General features: G+C 35.4%; 1 protein-coding gene and 1 non-coding gene across 3 annotated transcripts in view; both read left to right on the top strand.

Annotated features, from left to right (window-relative positions):
• The window catches only part of KPNA4 (karyopherin subunit alpha 4), a 63,258-nt gene extending 42,491 nt beyond the window's left edge, over nt 1-20,767 (top strand). Inside the window, exons 12-17 of one of the 2 annotated variants that reach the window (XM_062212343.1) lie at nt 3,292-3,420; nt 4,793-4,897; nt 11,453-11,524; nt 12,622-12,784; nt 15,543-15,637; nt 18,389-20,766. In XM_062212343.1, the coding sequence (XP_062068327.1) occupies nt 3,292-3,420; nt 4,793-4,897; nt 11,453-11,524; nt 12,622-12,784; nt 15,543-15,637; nt 18,389-18,487 (663 nt within the window). In that variant the 3' untranslated portion in view covers nt 18,488-20,766. Of the gene's footprint in view, nt 1-3,291; nt 3,421-4,792; nt 4,898-11,452; nt 11,525-12,621; nt 12,785-15,542; nt 15,638-18,388 lie in introns of both variants that reach the window. The other variant, XM_062212353.1, reaches the window with a different exon arrangement.
• Nucleotides 3,641-3,976, top strand: LOC133753048 (small Cajal body-specific RNA 7). Its single transcript, XR_009865022.1, has one exon. It is a non-coding gene; the product is annotated as a small Cajal body-specific RNA 7 (non-coding RNA).
• Nucleotides 20,768-21,022: the final 255 nt, after the last annotated feature.

Genomic DNA, 21,022 nt, shown 5'->3' on the forward strand with positions numbered 1-21,022 from the left:
ATTGTTTTCACCATCTTAAACTTTTTTAAGCTTGTTTTTTTATTTTATTCAATTGTTCTTAAATCCCCTTACACAGTATTTATCTGAAAGAACCTATATGTAGAGTCAAAAGAGAGAATGAGAAGTTCACACAAATAGAAGTAATAACTGTCAAACTGCAATGGTAAAGGGATATGCAGCATGTTCTCTAATTTTCTGAGGTAAATAGAATGTTTTATGTGGCAGTGACTTAGAGTCTGTAAAGTATAGTAATAGCATAAGAAAAACTTTAACCTAAGTCATCACTTAGCCTTGGCTGGATAACGAGAACAACTGTAAAACTTAAAAAAAAAAAAAAAAGACTTTTTTTTTAATTCAACTCCTAGAGATTGTTTTTATTTCCATGAATTATTTGAGAAAGAGACAAAAAGCTCCTTCCTGCTATTTCACTCCTCAAATGCCTGTAATTTCTAGAACTGGGCCAGAACCAGGAGCTCAGTCTAGGTCTCTCACTTGGGTGGTAAAAACCCGATTACTTGGAGCCATTACCTACTGACTCTCAGTGTCTACATTAGCAGGAAGCTGGAGTTAGGAGCCAGAGCCAGATGTTGAACCCAGGTACTCTGATATGGGACATAGGTGCTTAATCAGATTCTTAACTACCAGGAAGAACACCTCAAACTCCACACCTCCCAAGATTCTGTTTAAGTAAAACTCAAATATTTTCTAGAAATCTGATTAGCCTTTAAATAGCTCCTCAGGTAATACTGATATGCAGTTGGAATAGAGACTCATTGCCTTAGAAATAACAGCACTTTAAAGAAAGAAACTAGATATTTAAATTCAGAATTGATTAATAAAATAGTTTGTCTCTTAGGGCTATTTGTGATTTATTTTCGTTTATCATTAAGTTTGCATTTACTGAGTATGGTACTTATGTCTTGGTATAGGTTTTTGGTTTGTACTTTGTTTTTGTTTTTTCAGAATACATCTTCAGTTTTAATACTGGACTTCATTGAGAATATAGGGCTTGGAATTTTCCTTTAGCCAGCACTCAAGGAAAGTTAATGTTCTGTATTTTACTTTATAACTAACAGAGATTTCCTTAACTTTTTAACTTCCATGGAATAATTTAGAAAAATAGTATAGTGAATTCCCATATTGATTTATTCTGTGTCCCAACTCTCTCCAAATTATTTTGAATATGAAATATTATTTCATCCAGCATGCATCTGTAAAATTAAAGCTTTTTTAAATATAACCAAAATACCTTTAGCATACTTTAAAAAAACAAAACAATATTGAACATCTAGTCAGTGTCCAAATTATAGTTGCTGCTTCCTCATTGTTTTCACTATTTGATCAAATTTATATACAGAGTCCACACAATGCATCTAGTTGTTATGTCTTTCAAGTTTCTGTTAATCAGTAACTTTCCTTTACTTTATTCCTTTTAAATTTATTCATTAAAGAAGCTGATTCACTTCAAAACATTGTTGTAAGAATGGAAAGACATCCCATGTTCATGGATTAGAAGACGTAATATTGCTAGGATGGTGTTGTTCCCCAAGTTTATCTACAGATTAAATGAAAATTAAATGTTAAAATTCCAGGTGTCTCTTTTGCAGAAATTTTCAAGCTGCTCTTCAAACCCCTGTGGAAACACAATAAGGCAGAAATAGCCAAAACAATCTTGAACAAAGTTTGAGGAATTTTCACCTTCAAAACTTCAAAGCTAATGTAAACAAAACTGTGATACTGGCATAAGGATAAACATACAGATCAATGAAATAGAATAAAAATTTCCTAAATAAAGCTATACATTTCTGGCCAATTGGTTTGCAACAAAGGTGCCAAGCCAGTTCACTGGGAGAAAGAATACTGTTTTTTGAGAAGTAGTCCAGGACTAATGGATATCCACATTTAAAATAATAAAGTTGGACCCCTACCTCAAACTATATTATGCAAGTTAACTCAAAATGGATCAAGAGACAAAATTGTAAACCTCTTAAATGAAAATGTAAGCATAAATCTTCATTACTTCAAACTAGGCAGTGGTTTCCAAGATATGACACCATAAGCACAAGCAGCTAAAGAAAAAAAATTCATCAGTTGGACTTCACCAAAATTAAAAACCGTGCTTGGGGAGTGAAGCAACGCATTGAAGAGCTCCCTCTCTTTCTTTGTTTTTCTCTCCCCATTCCTGTTATTCTGCCTTTCAAATAAAAAAAATCATTTTCAAGAAAGTGTATAAGTCTGCAGAATGGGAGAAAATATTTATAAATCATATATGTGAGGGGCTGGTGCCATGGCTCACTTGGTTATTCCTTCGCCTGCCACACCGGCATCCCATATGGGCACTGGGTTCTAGTCCTGGTCTCTCCTCTTCCAGTCTAGCTCTCTGCTGTGTCTCAGGAGGGCAAGGATGGCACAGGTGCTTTGGCCCATACACCTGCATGGGAGACCAGGAAGAAGCACCTGGCTCCTGGCTTCGGATTGGCGCAGCGCCAGCCATGGTGGCCATTTGGGGAGTGAACCAACGGAAGGAAGACCTTTCTGTCTCTCTCTCACTGTTCATAACTTCCTGTCAAATAAAAATAAATAAATAATCATATATCTGAAAAGGAACTTATATCCAAAATATACAAATAAGTCTTTAACAACTCAAAATTAAAAAGGCAATCAGATTTAAAAATCAGCAGATTTGATTTATTCTCCATAAGAGACATGTAAATGGCCAATAAGCACATGCAAAGGTGTTCAACATCATTCATTAATCATTAAGAGAGAAAAATAACACATCAAAACCATAGTTAGTACTACTACGTGTCCACTATGGTGGCTGTAATAATATAATAGTAGAGGTTAGCAAGATTGTAAAGAGATTGAATCCCTTATATACTGCTACTGGAAATGTAAAATGGCACAGCTGATTTGGATACTGTACCTAAAAAGTTACAGTTACGATATGAATAAATAGTTCCTCATTTAGGTATATACCCAAAAGAATTTTGTATAAGAGAAAGAAACTTGTATACAAATTTTTCATAGAAGCATTTACTATCTAAAATGATCCTTCTGATTTCTTTGTTTGGTATTTTCTTAAAATAATGTAAGCTTCATAAGAGCTGAAACTTCTATCTTTTCTATTTACATACACCTCTGTTGATAGATAAGCACATGACAGAAAGTGCTCTGAAACGATTGGTTATTTGGAATAAAAGAATGGGTGAAAGAACACATCTATCTTTTGTAACCTGTAAGGAGTATTTCACATATAGCATGGTTTCATTAAATCTTTCTACATTTCAGACAGCTGCACTTAGAGCTGTGGGCAACATTGTTACTGGAACTGATGAGCAAACACAAGTAGTTTTGAACTGTGATGCTCTTTCACACTTCCCGGCACTCCTGACACATCCCAAAGAGAAAATTAATAAAGTAAGTATTTTAAAATACTATTTAGTAAATGGCACATAAAATGCTAAGTTTTCATTTATAAAATTAGGATATAAGAGGTATCTGTAATATTGATTATTAATATAAACTGTCATTTAGACATTGAGAGAAAATAAAATAGTCCACTGTTTGTAACATGGATTAATGTATGGTTTTTCCCATATATAAAACAAACCAGTTGTATAGTGCTCTTTGGCTCTCTTGGAAATGATGAAATAGAGATAATTGGGTGTTGAATGTTGTATGACTGGAAATTGTTAGTATTAATGTTAAGAAATTATAAGTTTAATGTTTTATGGATACTTACTAGAGTGTGTGTGTGTGTGTGTGAGCATGTGCGTGCTTATGGTGGCTATGGAAAGGGGGCACTGAGTGGTGATGCTGATATTGGAGTGCATCTGAGGCTGTTGTAGAAATAACATGGGTTGTTGATTACAACATTGCCGATGATTATGACCCAAAAACAGCTCACCTAAGTAGCCTAACACCCTAAAATCTCTGACAGGTTCATTAAACATGGTCCTGTGATCTGATCCAAAAGAGCCTACGAATACAGTAGCTAATACTACTTTTGGAGTAAAACTTGTTTATTGGTTTTTAAAAATAGAGAAAATGCTTCCCTTTAGTAAACTGGTAAGTTTAATAAATTTATTGTTAAATTACAGTAAAATCCTACATAAGGTATTAGATAATTTGTCTTATTTCATGCTGTCACTTCAGTATAGATTTATTTATAAAACTGGTAAAACACTTAGGACCCACCATTGTGGTATAAAGGTAAATATTAAAAAAACACTAAGGTAGAGCAGTAAAGAAATCAAACATCTGGTTCCACGTTAGTACTTCAGAAAAATAGTGCATTGAATGACTATTATGAATAGGTATGCTAAAACAACCCAGTATTTAATTTTTCATGTCTCTATTGTTTTAGATAATTGATATTTATATACTTTGGCTAGGACTCTTAATCAGAATAGAATAGAGATGAAGCACATTACGTGCAGGAAGGGCACTGAATCTAATTTCCAACAGTTTTAGAAATTGTATTTGTATTACAGTTCATCAGCTCTTTAGTATTTGTTCAGCCAAGCTTCTTTTGAGTCATACTTTTTGGGAGCATTGCTTTCAAGAATTCTTCACAAGGGTTCATTGTGACCTGGATTAGGGCCATTAGCAATTTGTCCAAAAAAAAACATGGGAAAAGGAGGGTAAAAGGAAGTGAAATTCCTAAGATTTTGATTACAGAATTCATTACATAATAAAACCATTTGGACATTGTAGTAGCAAGTGCTTTTTTCTTTAAGTGCAGTTTTTGTTTTTTAATGAGAAATATTAAAAGGCTCTTGTTTTACAGGAAGCAGTGTGGTTCCTCTCTAACATCACTGCAGGAAATCAGCAGCAGGTTCAGGCAGTAATTGATGCCAATCTTGTACCAATGATAATACACCTTTTGGATAAGGTAAGAAAATCACCTTGTATATATCTGAGTAAAAGGAAAGGACTTAAACATGAAAACTATGTGAATATATACTTTTCTGTTTATTAGAACTTATTTAGTGAAATGGATGCTACAGTAAAGTAGTAGTATTAAAGATTTTGAGCTCAATAGTTTTTATATGCAAGCAACATTTCTTTTTGGAAACTCTTGGCCCTTCTTCAATGTCATCCTTTTACCAAGATTGCTAATGTCTTCAGACTTACTAAAAATCCATACTATTACTACTGAGCATCAATGCCTACATACTATTGTAAGCACTTTACATATTTAGATTGAGCATCACTAAACTGAAAATCCAAAATTCAAAATGCATCAGAATCAGTGTTTCTAAGCATCAATGTGATATAAAAAGTGGGAAATTCCACGCTTTACCTCATGTGATAGGTTTCAATCAAAATACATGCACACTAAAAATGTTGTACAGGGCCAGCATTGTGGCACAGTGGGATAAACTGCAAGCTATGATGCTGACATCCCATTTGAGCACTGTTTCAGTCCGGCTGCTCCACTTTTGTTCTAGCCCCTTACTATGCCCTTGGAAAAGTGGCAGAGGATATTCCCAAGTGCTTGGGCCCCTGCCACCCATGTGGGAGAACCAGATGAATTTTCAGGCTCTGGCTTTGGCCTGGCCCAGCATCAGCTGTTGTGGCCATTTGGGGAATGAACCAGCAAATAGAAAATCTCTCTCTGTAACTCTGCCTTTCAGAAAAATAAATCTTTATAAATAAATTTTAAAAATGGGTATAAAATTATCTCCAGACTGCATAAAGCTTATTTATTTAATTTTATGTTTAGACTTTGGTCCCATCCCCAGTATATCTCACTATGTACTGAGTCAGCAAAATACCCGAGACAACTAACTTAGAAAATAGAAAAGCTTTATTTTAGCCCACAGTTTTAGAGGTTCACAGTTCAAGATTAGGCAGGTCCCCTTATTTTGGCGTTTGGTGATGCTGATGATGCAGAATATCACATAGGAATAGACAGAGATCATGTTTCTCTGTATGTGTCTATGTGGTCTTTTGTAAAGCCACCAGAATTTAATCATAAGGGCTCCACTCTTAACAACCCAAGCCATCTAGTCACTTCCCAAAGCCCCACCCTCCCCCCAAAAAAACACCTCTTAATACATTTAACGTAAAACTTTGGGTCCCAAGCCTTTAAACATGTGGGCCTTGGCAGAACATTTAACATCCAAATTAATATCCAAATCTTAGCAGTACTTCAAAAAGGTCATGGAAAATAGAATTAAAAGATAAGTTTATGGGTACAGAAAACTTGTTGTAGTCCATGCATAGTTTTTTCACAGTCCACATTTTTTTGTGAAATTTTTGAAGACCCCTCAAATGCAAATATTCCAAAGTTCAAAAAAATTCGAGATCTGAAACACTTCTTTCCCAGGCATTTCAGATAAAGGCTACTTAACCTTTGTTAACTCATTTGATATATTATGCCTCTAAGGGTCAGGATTGTTCTCATTTGACTGGTGAAGAAACTATGGCATGCATGGACAAATAAATTGCCCCAAATCAAATAGTAAGTATGCTATTAATTGTATGCCATATCATCTCTTGTGCTTGTATTAACATTTGGGAAAGGGGCAAATGTTATAGCACAGTGACTTGAGCCACTGCTTGTGATATGACACATCATATTGGAGTGCCTGGTTTGAGACCTGATCATGCCATGCTTCTAATTCAGCTTCCTGCTAATGCACACCCTGGGAGGCAGCAGATGATGGCTCAAGGGCTTGAATCCTTATATCCACACAGGAGTCCTAGACGCAGTACCAGGTTCCTGGCTTTGGCCTGACGCAGCCCCAACTATTGCTACCATTTGGGAAGTGAACCAATGAATGGATAATTCTCTTTCACTGTTTCTTGCTTTGCCTTTCAAATTAATAAAAATAAACAGACTTTTAAAAAACAAAAAATATAGTGTCACAATGACAGCATCAATTTTTTTGAATACTGGTCTGTGATTAAAGAAAAGATATCTTGTGTATCTTCTATGCCTCCATTTTTCCTGTAAATTGGTAGATAAAATCAAATGTTTTAGGCAATAGCTATATACACTACTATGTTGTTTCCAGTAATTCAAATCAGGAACCAATATTTTGTCATACATCTAGTGATTTCAGGATTGATGATTTTCTTTTGTGTTTTTTTTTTGTTTGTTTTGTTTTGTTTTTTTGACAGAGTGGATAGTGAGAGAGAGAGACAGAGAGAAAGGTCTTCCTTTGCCATTGGTTCACCCTCCAATGGCCGCCACGGCTGGCGTGCTACGGCCAGCGCACCACGCTGATCTGAAGGCAGGAGCCAGGTGCTTATGCTGGTCTCCCATGGGGTGCAGGGCCCAAGCACTTGGGCCATCCTCCCCTGTACTCCCGGGCCACAGCAGAGAGCTGGCCTGGAAGAGGGGCAACCGGGACACAATCCGGTGCCCCGCCCGGGACTGGAACCCAGTGTGCCGGTGCCACAAAGTGGAGGATTAGCCTATTGAGCCGCGGCGCCGGCGATGAGTGATTTTCATTTGTTACTACCGTATTGCACATGGTAATTGTGAAGTTATCCATCAGTCTTTCATCTGATAGCTTTTTTAGGTAGTAACTGATGGATGTTTCATGGATCTCTTATTTTACTAGAAGTTGTGAAACGGTTACTTTCTAATTCTGTCATTTATGTATTGCCACAATTCCTCAGTAAAGCGCTAAAAAAAAAAAATTTATTTGTATTTATTTGAAAAGTAGAGTTAGAGAGCAAGAGACAGAAAGGAAGATCTTTCATCTGCTGGCTGGTTCATTCTCCAAATTGCCACAACAGCCAGGAGCCTAGAACTCTATTCAGGCTTCCCATGTAGGTGGCAGGAGCCCAAGCATTAGGGCCATTTGCTGCTGTTTTCCCAGACACATTAGCAGGGAACTGATTTAGAGTGGAACAGCCAGGACTTAGCAGTGCCCATATGGGGTGCTGGCCTCTCAGATGGCACCTTAACCCACTGCACCATAACAGTGGCCCCTGAAACGCCATTAATTACTCCAAAATGTAACTCATTTAGAAAAGGCAAGATAAGTGCTTGTGTTTTTTTATCCATCTATTTTTTTTTTAAGAATGAGACAGTTCCCTAACAACCTCAAAAAGAGACCAGAATGGATTTTTTAGTATCATTAGGAAAATATGAATTATCATTTTTTGGCAAGATTTAGTCTATTTCAATTAATGGTTTAGTGGTTTTGATATTCAAGTTGCCCCTGATGAACAGGAACTTCTTTAGGTTGGTACCTGTGTATTTGACACCACCCAATAGCTTTTGAAAGCTCTATATGACATGATTCCCAGGCTTTTCTTATATACTTTCTGACCTAGACCTGGAGTTAAATGTTTCTCCATTGTGTGTTAATTCTTTTAGTAGGAAATGGTGTTTAAGGATCATAGTTCAGGTATAAGAGTGATCATTGTTAAAAGGTTGTTATTACTTCTGGGCCTGAATAAACAAAATAAGTGATAATTTTTTAAGAAAAATTAATTTATTTATTTGAAAGAGTTACAGAGAGAAAGATTTTCCATGTGTTTATTCACTCCCAAGATGGCTGTAATGGTCAGCACTGAATACATTATTTTAAAGTATATCATTGATGACAAAATCCTGAGTTTCATAAGAGAAAATAACACAAATATAAATATATTTTACATAAATACATATTACATATGTGTACATAGACTGTCTATACATATAACCTATATAAAAATGAGACCACATTGCTGCTAATTTTTTACATTTTTTTCCTTTTTAAAAAAATTTTTTAATTTGAAAGAGAGATCATCTTTCCATCAATTCACTCTCCATATTCTTCCAGTAGCCAGGATTAGGCCAGGCTGAAGCCAGGAGTGTAGAACTCCTTCTGGGTTTCCCACATGGATGGCAGAGACCCAAGTACTTAACTCATCACTGCTGCCTCCTAGAATGCACATTAACATGGAGCTGGCACCAAAGCAGGCACTCTGACAGGAGATGCAGGCATCCCAAGCATGGTTTCAACTGCTACACCAGATGCCCTCTCCCAAAATGTATTTTTATGATGATTTGCGTTTTTGTTTTTTGTGGTTTTTTTTTTTTGTTTTTAATGTATATTCATCCCATCAGTGATATGCTTAAAATAATATCACTTGAAATTAAACATGATACATAGTTATTTGCTTCCATTTGTTCTTTATTTTTTTGATTATTTAGATGTTTTAATTTGGGGTTTTTCTGTTACAGTTTTTTTGTTTTAAGATTTATTGATCTGTTTGAAGGGCAGAGTGACAGAGGGTGAGACAGAGAAGGAAAGAGCAATCTTCCATCTGCTGGTTCACTCCCCAAATGCTGCAACAGCCAGGACTAAACTAGGCTAAAGTCAAGAGCCCAGAACTCCATCCTGGCATCCCATGATGGTAGCAAGTACCAAAATAGTTGCCTTCCTAGGTCCATTATCAGGAAGCTGGATCAGAAGCAAAAGATCCAGAACTCATCTGGCACTCCCAATATGGGATGTGGGCAGGCATCCCAAGTGGCAGCTTAATCTGCTGTGCCATATTGCCAGCACCATTATATAAAACTATTTATGTGGTTTCCCAGTGAAAGAATATGTACTTTTTTTCAAGGTACATGAGCACCACTCTAATTTCCATTTTTGTCCATTGCTTCCTATTCCATCTTCCTTTACAAGTAATAATTTTTATTGGTTTATTTATTTGAAAGACAGAGTTACAGAGAGGCAGAAGCAGAGAGACAGAAGTCTTCCATCTGCTGGTTCACCAAACGACCGCAACAGCCATAGCTGGGCCAATCAGAAGCAGGAGCTTCTGGTTCTCCAATGCAGGTGGTGGAGCCCAAGGACTTGAGCCATATTCTGCTGGTTTCCCAGACCATAGCAGAGAGCTGGATAGGAAGTGGAGCAGCCAGGACTCAAACCAGCGCCCATATGGCATGCCAGCATTGCAGGCAGTGGCTTTATCCACTACACCACAGTGCTGGCCCCACAAATACATATTTAAGTGCTTATTTCTACCCTTCCTTGCACAGAAGATAACATACTAAATATTCTCACATTGCTTTATTTTAATAGTTCCTAAAGATCACTCCTATGACACTATATACAGAGAGAGCTTCCTTGTTTATTTTTTCCTTACTCCTTTTATCACCATGTGGTAATGCATTATATTATTGATGCCATTTGAGATGTTTCCAGCGTTTTGCTTTTAAATAGTAGTATTTTATTAGGAATAGCTTGTTAAGTTTTCTCTCTGTCTTTGCCAGATAAGATTTTGGATTATTGGATCTATAGATGAACAGTAATGCCAATTATGTTGGATTAAATATAAGAATTATTACCTTTAGACTTTAACTATTTTGCTATCCTATCAGCTTCACTAACAGATACTTCCATTTTCTCAGTTTGATAAATATAAAAAGATATTTCATTGCTGTTTTAATTTGCATTTCTCTTTATTTTTTTGTAATCATAAGCTTTTTTTGCTAGTCTTCTTAATATCTAATAATATCTTAATATCTAATAATTGATGGTTATTTCATTTAGTAAACTTATTGTTATTAGCCGGTTATGCCCCTGCTAATAATTTTAGCTGCTTTTACCTTGGGTACGGTGCTTCTGACCATATATAAAAAAGTACATAATATTGTTTTAAATTTTTTTATATTTTAATTTTTTTTTAAGATTTGTATATTCGAAAGTCAGAATCATGGAGAGAGAGATCTCCTCCGTCCACTGATTTACTCCCCAGAGGGCTGCATTTGCCAGAGGTGGGGCAAGGCAAAGCCAGGAGCTTCTTCTGTGTCTCCTATGTGGGTGCAGGGACCCAAACAATTGGACCTCCCATTCTTTTTTTCCCAGACTTTCATCAGGGAGCTGGACAAGAAGTAGAGTAACCAGAACATGAACTGGTACCCATATAGGATGCTCGTATCAAAGGCAGTGACTTTAACCTGCTACACCACAACTCCGGCCCCTATTTTCAATTATTTTCTTGGTAAATTCTCAAAAGTGGATTACTAAATTAAATATGTGACTTCTTGAGTGATTTTTAAAAGTACCATTTTTCAGTTTATGTTTGAAAGACAGTCTATAAAATCTTTATCATAATTTCATTAAGTGGTATTTTTAAAAATTCTTATATGTTTAAAGGAATATCTTTTTTTAACTTTATATGGTAAAATTTAGACTTTTCTGAATTGTTCTTTACTAATTTACTTCATTTTATCATTGATTTTATTTGAAGTGTTATTAAATAGTAATGTCAAGTCAGTTTGTTTCCAGGAAAGTTCATAAAAAGGTCTCCTCATATGTGTAGGATATAGTTGATATAGCTCAAAGGCTTATCTTAAGTAAAAATTATGTTTATATGTAGAGAGTCTAGGAGGAAAACTGGGGAAATAGTTAAAAAATCATTTCAGAAAACATATTATCCAGTCAATCCTATATTGCAGTTTGTAGCCTTTTGCTTTTGCTTTTCACAGGGGGATTTTGGCACTCAGAAAGAAGCTGCTTGGGCCATAAGTAATTTAACAATTAGTGGAAGGAAAGATCAAGTAAGTTAAGCTTTATTTCTCAAAACTAATCAAATAACAGTCCAAATAATCCTATGATTTAGAATTAGGTAAATCATAATGTAAGAAAAATAGCAAGAAAGCAGGCATTATGTTATTTTTTTCCCCCTATATAAAAGTATCACCTTCACTTCTCTTAGGGATATCTGTTGAAGAGAAATGTTCTTCCAGTCATCAACCTATAATAATTTTCTAATCCAGGATAAGATTGAGGCTGCTATAGTCACGGGTTTTGTGTGTGTGTGTGTGTGTGTTCCTGTGTTCACAGAACATACTTTTTTTTTTTTTTTTTTTAAAGAAAGAACAGACCATTTAAGTTAGTTAATTATGACAGGAAGAAAAAGCTTTATAAATTGTCCTAATAAATGAATGACAACACGGAAGCAAAATAAAAACAGCAACAGCAATAAACAGATGCACCAACAGCAAGTCAAACCAGCAATTAACCATCAACCAGGTGTCTAAGACTAGTTAAGTAGAGTGAGAAATGTGAGGTGACTGGAATCTAAAATTGAAAGGCTATTCAGAGGCTTGTAAGTGACAAAACTTAAGTTGTGCCAACTGGCAAAGAAACAGTAGTGTTATTAAAAGGCTCAGATCTGTTTCACAGAGCAGATAAAAAGGGTGACTTCAGAGCTAGGTGACAGTAGATTCCCAGAAAGCAGTGGCCTGGTGAGGAGCAGTGAATTCACTTAAATATGAATACAAAGAATAGCAATAATAACATAAATAACAAAATATTTAACTGATTGTAAAATATTACAAATATAATAGTGAATTGAGAGGTAATCAGGCATGTGAGAGTGCTAAGTATTACAGCAAAGCAGCCCGTGATAACATCACATTGACCATTGTAATTTTTAAAAATAATACCTTTTCATTTCAATTTTTTTCTAAATTCAAGAAAAATAAGCTTGCTATATGTCAAAAGGAGCTTAATTCGGGTTAATTTATCATGTGAGAGAGGAGGTTATGTTTCCATGCTCAAAATTCCAAAGTCAAAATGATTCCAGTGAGATAATATGATACACAGACAGTTGACCTACATTTTATTATTTCATGGTGTTTTTATTTATCAGGTGGCCTACCTTATCCAACAAAATGTTATCCCACCTTTTTGCAACTTGTTGACTGTAAAAGATGCACAAGTTGTGCAAGTAGTACTCGATGGACTAAGTAATATATTAAAAATGGCTGAAGATGAAGCAGAAACCATAGCCAATCTTATAGAAGAATGTGGAGGTAAGTTTGTTATCAGCTATTCCAAATTCTAATGCTCTTTTTTTAGCTGCCTTTATTTTCTTGCTAATACAACACTTCTGTATTTTCCTATCTTAAGTAACAGAATAATGTAAATATTAGTCTTATGTGTAGAATTCTGCTCAGCCTTTTGAATATATATATGCTTAGGTAACTTAATTGCTGCTATAGATTGAACAGGCACTGTGCTAAGGTACTGGGAACATAGTGGTAACAAGACATAATCCTTACCCTCAAGGCATGTAGTCTAGTCTTGAAGATAAATATGAACTGATTTAATGTGCTAATTACCCTAATAGAAATGTACAACAAAATGGGATACCTAATCCATCCTGGAAGAAGCAGGAAGTGGCACCTGAGCTGGATTTTGAGAGATGAATAAGGATTAATAAAGTAAAAAGGGATGAAAGGTCTTCCAGGCAGAGATAACACCATGAGCACAGTCTGAGGTGAGAAATAGCATTCAGCAAATTATAAGTAGTTCAGTGTTGCTGAATCATAAAATATGGGGTAGAAATTGCCAACTTCTAGCTGGAGAAGCAGCCAATAACCAGACCCCTCCAAAGTCTTACAGGCTTTGTAGAACAGCAGATATTTTATGCTATAGGCTGAAATTCCCAAATCTGGTTGTGTACTAGAGCCACCTGGGATTTAAACAACACATACTAGCCTTCAGCTCTTACTTAAAGTTATTAACATATAGACAGGACACAAAGTCTCAAATGTGGCTGTGAAACAGATTGTGAATGTTGTCAACTTAGATAATCATAAAAGTAAAGGTATTTAAGACATTATTTGAGAAGTGAATAGAAGGGAAAATAAGTGCAGTACTAGGAAAACCTTTATCTTCAACCAAGTGTGAGAGTTAGAAGCCTGAAAATTAATAAGAAATAGTTGTATTTAAAGTTACTAAAGTGACAAATAGAATAACAAAACATGACATATTACTATCAAATTAGGAAAAGGGGATGAGGAATATAAAGAACGAATTAGGGAGTAGGTACAAGAAAAGTTAACAAAAGGAATAATTATTTCTATTACTTGATTTTTTTTATTGGCATATAAATATGTTTTAATTGTTAAACTAAAAGTATAGGTTCTTGAACATTGCCTACCTTATTGGTGGTGAAACCCAGAAATATGTATTTTGTAAGGACACCAATGGCGTCTGCTTGCTATAGAGTATGGCCAGCAGGTAGACCATTTTAATGAGGTTAGTGGGAGGGGTTGGGTGACACAGAGGATTTTGAGAATGTTATGGGACATCAAGGGAAAGGGGAATTTAGACTTTCGTTTAGATTTGGGTTAATATTGGTTGTCAGCAAGTTGTAGAACAAACAGTTTAAATGAGAAAGATAACAAACTATGTTTGGGATAATTTTAGTTCTAAATATCTGTGAAATGTCCTGATGGAATTATCATGCAAGCATTTAAAATTTTTTGCATGAGAAGCTCAGAAAAGACAAAAGCTGTTCACTTGCAAATCTTCAACCTACATGTTGAACCTAAGTTTTTTAATGTAAGGATCACCAAAAGGAAAGCACGTAGAATGATTAATGAGCCTGCATAACTTCCTCCATTTAAAAAAAAAAAGAGGAAGAACTTTGCTTATGAAGGGGCAATTTCAATTTATTTCAGAGGCCTTAAAATATTACTCCTATAAAGCAAAAACAAGATCCATTTTGCATGTCAACAAGTTAACTATTATATATTTTTTTCAGTGTTTCTGCCTAAGATTTTTTTTTTTTTTTTTTTTTTTTTTTTTGGACAGGCAGAGTGGACAGTAAGAGAGAGAGAGAGAAAGATCTTCCTTTGTCATTGGTTCACCCTCCAATGGCCGCTGTGGCTGGTGCGCTGCAGCCAGCGCACCGCGCTGATCTGAAGGCAGGAGCCAGGTGCTTATGCTGGTCTCCCATGGGGTGCAGGGCCCAAGGACTTGGGCCATTCTCCACTGCACTCCCTGGCCACAGCAGAGAGCTGGCCTGGAAGAGGGGCAACCTGGACAGAATCCGGCGCCCCAACCGGGACTAGAACCCGGTGTGCCGGCGCCGCAAGGCGGAGGAGGGTTAGCCTAGTGAGCCACAGCGCCGGCCACTGCCTAAAATTTAATAAACTGTTCACAGGGAAGGTTCCTTTTTGCCCTGAAATATTGTGACTGATCTTGATCATTTTCCCATACAATTAACAGGTATTTTGAGCATGATATTTGTTAATCATATTAGTATTTCTAATTTTTTTCATATAAGAACACTTCAAAAAGTCCATTAAAAATAGAATTAGAAGTACATATTTAAATATACTTTTTGAGAATCCCTCATAACTGTTCTCTAGAAAAACTTAGAAGGTACTAGGAAGTAAGAAAATTTTACTTTTCACTTTTAAGAAACAAAAGCAATTTTTACATATTATTTCTATATGTATTGGTTATATATTATTCTACTTAACTCATTATGTCTCATTCTATGTAAAGAACACCTATAAAGACTTAAATTGAGCAATGAATAAACCATTGTGGTACCTTTGAAATAAATATGTCATTGAAATATTCATAGAATTGAAAACTTAGCACTTAATGGGTTAATACAGAGTCTAGATGTCCCATTGCTTACTTACACATTTACATGAAGTTAGACACTCAAGTTGTTCATTTTTATGATATAAATATGCTATTGTGTATTTCCAAGATTATTATAATTTGTTAAAACATTACCATTGTTTAACTTAATAAAATTTCTTGCAGGACTGGAGAAAATTGAACAACTTCAAAATCATGAAAATGAAGACATCTACAAATTGGCCTATGAGATCATTGATCAGTTCTTCTCTTCAGATGATGTATTTCATAATTTTGTTGTTTTATTTTTATGTAAAAACCTTATTCTAGATGACGTAGGATAGTAAACTACAAGATATGTGTGTGTGTTTTAATTAGATAGATGACAGGTAATGTCACTTGCTTAAAGAAACACCTATATCAGGATTTTTAAGTCCTTTCAGGGTATATTAGCTCTAATGGCAAAATGATAATTTTTTTTAAGTTTATTAAGACACATTTTGAACTCTTTGGAAACTTTTTTTTTTTAAAGATTTATTTATTTATTTGAAAGGCAGAGTTACAGAGGCAGAGAGAGGTCTGTCCGTTGGTTCACTCCCCAAATGGCTGCAATGGCCAGAGCTGGGCTGATCAGAAACCAGGAATTTCTTCTGGGTCTCTCACACTGGTACAGGGGCCCAAGGACCTGGGCCATCTTCTACTGCATTCCCAGGCTATAACAGAGAGAGCTGGATCGGAAATAGAACATCCAAGATTCAAATTGGTGCCCATATAGGATGTTGGCACTGCATGTGGCAGCTTTACCCACTATGCCACAGCCTCGGCCCCAAAATAATTTTTTTGACACCAGATGAGTCACACTTTATTTAAACTTGATGTATTGATAGTTCTCATATTTTTATTGGTAATAGCATAACATTTATAAGTAGATCTGTGATATTAGCATATGTCTTTAATAAATCCTTTATGAAAAAATCTAGGTAATTCACATTTGAATGTTGTCACTTTTATTTTTATTTGGTAACCAAAAACAAATATGAAGAAGATAGATAAAATGAAACTGTTACTGATTATCAGATAAGAGAAAGGTACTTTATAATATAAAATATAGCATATAAAAATATTTTCAGATTGTCAGTATATAGTAGTTGAAATTTATTATTACCTCTTCGGAAAACTAAAAACAGTTGCCTCTTAGAAAAATATAATGACTAAATAGAGCCAACAGTGGATTTCTTGAAATATTTTCTCACCTCTTCAAAGAATGACTCTTATATTATATACTCTTCCTCAATATCAAAATAGTAAAATTATGTTATTAATCATTATTTTGTTAAGCATGAATGGTTTGAACATGAACCTATAAGGAAAATGCCACAAAAGAAAATTATAGGGGCCAGTGTTGGGTTGCAGTGGGTAAAGCCACAGCCTGCAACACTGGCATCCCATATGGGTGCCAGTTCATGTCCCTACTGCTGCACTTTGATCCTGTTCCCTGCTAATGCACACAGAAAAGCAGTGGAAGATGGCTCAAGTGCTTAGACCCCTGCACCCAAGAGAGAGACCTGGAATAAGCTCCTGGCTTTGGCCTAGCCAGCCCCAGCCATTGAGGCTATTTGGGTTATGAACCAATAGATGGAAGATCTGTTTCTATCTCTCCCTCTCTGTAACTCTGCCTTTCAAAAATAAATAAATAAATTTTTAAAAAAATTATAGACTATTTTTAGATGTCCAAGCTAAGGCCTATTTAGAATATAATGGAAGTTATCAGAAATAAAATCCAGAAAAGGAACATTCTCTTAAGAGTAGTTTCTTTTTAAACTTTTATTTATTTGAAAGGCAAAGCAACAGACAGATAAAAAGAGATCTTCCTCTCTCCTGGTTCACTCCCTAAATATCTACAACAGCTGGGGCTTGATTAGGCTAGAGCCAGGAGCCCAAAAATCCACCCAAGTCTCCCATGTGGGTTTCAGGGACCATTGAGCCATTGCCTGCTGCTTCCTTGAATGCATATTAGCAGGAAGCTGGGTCTGAGCAGAGCTGGGACTCTAATGCAGGCACTGCAATATATGATACAGGCATCCTTCTGCTTAACAGTGCCTACTCCTAAGAAAACTTTAATCACATTTCTTTAAGTTGAAATTTTTCAAGTCCTAATTTGCAGTTATGTGACTTAACAAAATGAGAAGACCTTATGATTTCTTTTTGTTTAAAAATTTTTTATTTATTTGGAAGACAGAGACAGAAGACAGATCTCCATCTGCTGATTCTCTCCCTAAATGCTCACAATAGGCAGAGCTAGGCTAGGCCAAAGCCAGGAAGCCTAGAGTCAGTACAGCTCCTCCCATATTGGTAGAACAGACCCAAGTAGGTGTACTACCGCCTTTCACAGTGCACATTAACAGGATACTGGTCTCTTAGTTGCTGTGCCAAATGCTCACCCCAAGGCCAGGAAGTTTTTGTTCTTTCTTACATTGTGAGAAGAGTAATTCAGATGATGTTCTTGGTTATAGGGACCACACTGTAGGTTTGTAACTTCATGAATTTCAAGAGTGTTTAGATATAAAGCATGTATGTTGTATATTGTTGGTTAATTAGCAAAACTGTTATTATCTTGAAGCCAGATACCATTCATTTCCAATTATTATTTATAAGTTGGCCAGATTGTTTATGCTTACTTCCCAAAAGTAGTGGTGTTAATTTTTTAAATGTCATCAACTTAACTTGCTTGGTATAAGGGAAATAATAGTGAGTACTAATATATATGTCTTGATTTGAGACCTAGGGCCATCTCCCAATCTATTTCTACTATTTGATTATATTAGAAGATAGCCATTCTGTTTATTGTTTCTTCTCATTGTAGTGTCCCTTAAGAAAAAACCTTTGCAAAGTGTATCACCTTTCTAAAAAATGGTAGGACAAGATTGGCAGTTATCTCTCTACAACTTTTTTTAAGGATAGTGAGAATAATGCTATACTACAGTTTACTACATACATTAAAACTAATCACATTCTTTTCTTTTTCCCCTTAGATTGATGAAGATCCTAGCCTTGTTCCAGAGGCGATCCAAGGTGGAACATTTGGTTTCAATTCATCTGCCAATGTACCAACAGAAGGGTTCCAGTTTTAGAAAGATATTGTGGAAGTTAGGTACAATGCAGCACTGAGATATATATATATATATACATATATATAAAAAGGTTTGATCCATCAAGCTTGGCTCATGGGATCTGCTGCTGCATTAAATCGGGAAAGAAAATGTGAAGATTTCATTTGGAATCACAGAAAATGCCCAAATGAGGTCTAGATGGCGAGTGGGTGCGAGTGAGAATGAGTGGCAAATGTAATGAAAACTTTACATGGATGCTTATATAGGTTGTTCAAAGTAAAAAGGGCTACAGGTCACAGATCTTCAGTGCCTGAGAAAGGAACATTGACTTAACTCTATATCAATTGAGGGGAAAGTGCAGTATTGTCATCTTCAAGCCTTGTAAGCATAAAAGAGAAAAGAATGCCCATATAAGTCAAAGGAACATGAGCCCAGGCCTTGCTATGAAGCAGTGTGTGAGTGGACAATGTTGAATGAATGTCTGGCTCAGTGATAAAGAGCCAGGTTCATCTTTCAAATCTAGGGCTCTTCACTCATGAAGCAGACTCCTAGTCCTGGAGTGACTGTGTACGAGAGTGTGGTTGTGGTGCTGTATGTGAACGCATGCAAGCTTGATTCGCCTTCAGGGGGGCTGATAACAAACCTAGTAAATCATCAGAGTGAGATCATAAGTGTTATTGTACACTGGACATGAAAACAAAGACCGGTTTAGCAGCAGACATTGGTTTACTCTGCAGCCTGTGTTTTCTAGTTTCCTCTTTTCCCTTTCCCCATCCCACCCTCTTTTTTTTTTTTTTTTTAATTTACTTTACCTAATATGGCTTTTTTTTTAGTTGCTTCTCAAGTCAGAAAACTTCAGGAAGGTTTCCCTGTGCATTTGCACCAGATGAATGTTTGATGCTATGAAAAGCTTTCCATATCATCAAAACTAATTTGTGTAGATTTTTGCATGAAAAAAAATCATAAATTTCCCTCAAAATAGACTGTGTTGCAGTACACAAGTTACCATAATAGTATAAAAAACAGTAAAATGTGCTTAAAAGGCCATCCTTTTCATTTTCAGAGATAACATAAAGATCTTTGCATGAAGTAAATCTACAGCATAGTTCATTTTTAGATTTTGTTGAGTCCTGTAAAGAAGAAGAAGAAAAAAGTTTCAGTTGTGGTAGAATACCGTGCTGTGTTTAAATGTTACTTGTTTTCAAACTTTGTTTTCTATGAAAATGATATGGAAACTTCTAAAATGGAATTTGGTGCATATGTACTGCTGAATAAAGACCGATGAAGAGGTTTGAGTAGATGTACAAATCAAGTAATGGTTTGAACACCTTTAATAATATGCCTAATCTGTTCAATTGTTTTAGAATCTTTTTATCTTAGATGTAGGCAGCCATGAACAATCTATTTTGAGCCACTTTAGAGAGAAAACTTTGTATTTTTAAAACTTGCATAAAAGTTATGCAAGTGGTTTTTATAAATTGGAATAATGCCTCAGTTTTGAGGTTATGCACACTAAATTAAATGTGACATAAATTAATTTGTACAAAAAGAACTCTTTATAAGGTGGCTCATTGTAGGAAATCCTGTGCCTTCCCCTTTGAGCACAAGTGTTGCATGAACAACAGTTTGCTATAAGAAACATACCAGATTAGCCACCATTAGCATCTATATCTACTTTGTGTTTAAAAATCAACTGGTAATTCTGAAACACTGTAGAATGGATAAAAATTATTTTGTGATCATAACTCTTTGTTGAACTAGAGTATTTTTGCAGCATTCCTTGTCATCAGAAACATGGTTAAAGTTTAAAACTAGAAGCAGCAGAAAACTAGCTTGTAAAATTTATCCAAGTAGACTGCAGGCTAGGCTGTCTTGGGGAAATAAACATTAAAACTTAAAGCAATGTTTTACATGGGATGTGTGTGTGTGGTGTGTGGATTTTTTAAATGTTAATCTTTAAATTAGACTATAACTCAGTGAATTAATTAGCTTGTTGTCTTTCTTAAGCTCTTTACCTAGGGCCAACAAAACAAGAAATCTCATTCTGTAATTTCAGTATGTACATACTAATATTTTGGCCCACTGAATTTGTTCAGTTGACACAGTCTATGCTTCTGCTTTCTGTTTGTCAAAGCCAAGATTTTAACCTTCCTTCACTTTCCCAGAAAAATACACTGAGAGAAAGAACATGAGCTGTATTTTGTCTATTAACCTAACTTCAACATGTTTCCAGATGATAGGTTATATACAAAGGGTGGTTTATATAGAAGACTTTAGTTCCTAGAAGATAAATGCAACATTACTTTACATAATTCTTCTTTTTAGTAAAGAAAAATCTGGTTCAAAATCAGTCACTGAGTTTTTTGCTAGGCCAAATGATTTTTATAGAATATCCTTTTTTATAAAATAGGTAGGGTGATATTATGATAATAATTTCTGAGTATAAGGACTACCTGATGGTCTAAATATTTTTCCTGTGATCTTGTATGGGGACATAAATTTTCTAATAGAATCCTGGGAAAGGCTTTTGTGTGTCTGAGATTGTTTCAATACAGT

Source organism: Lepus europaeus, chromosome 2 (genome assembly GCF_033115175.1).
Source record: "Lepus europaeus isolate LE1 chromosome 2, mLepTim1.pri, whole genome shotgun sequence".
NCBI classification, from domain to species: domain Eukaryota; kingdom Metazoa; phylum Chordata; class Mammalia; order Lagomorpha; family Leporidae; genus Lepus; species Lepus europaeus.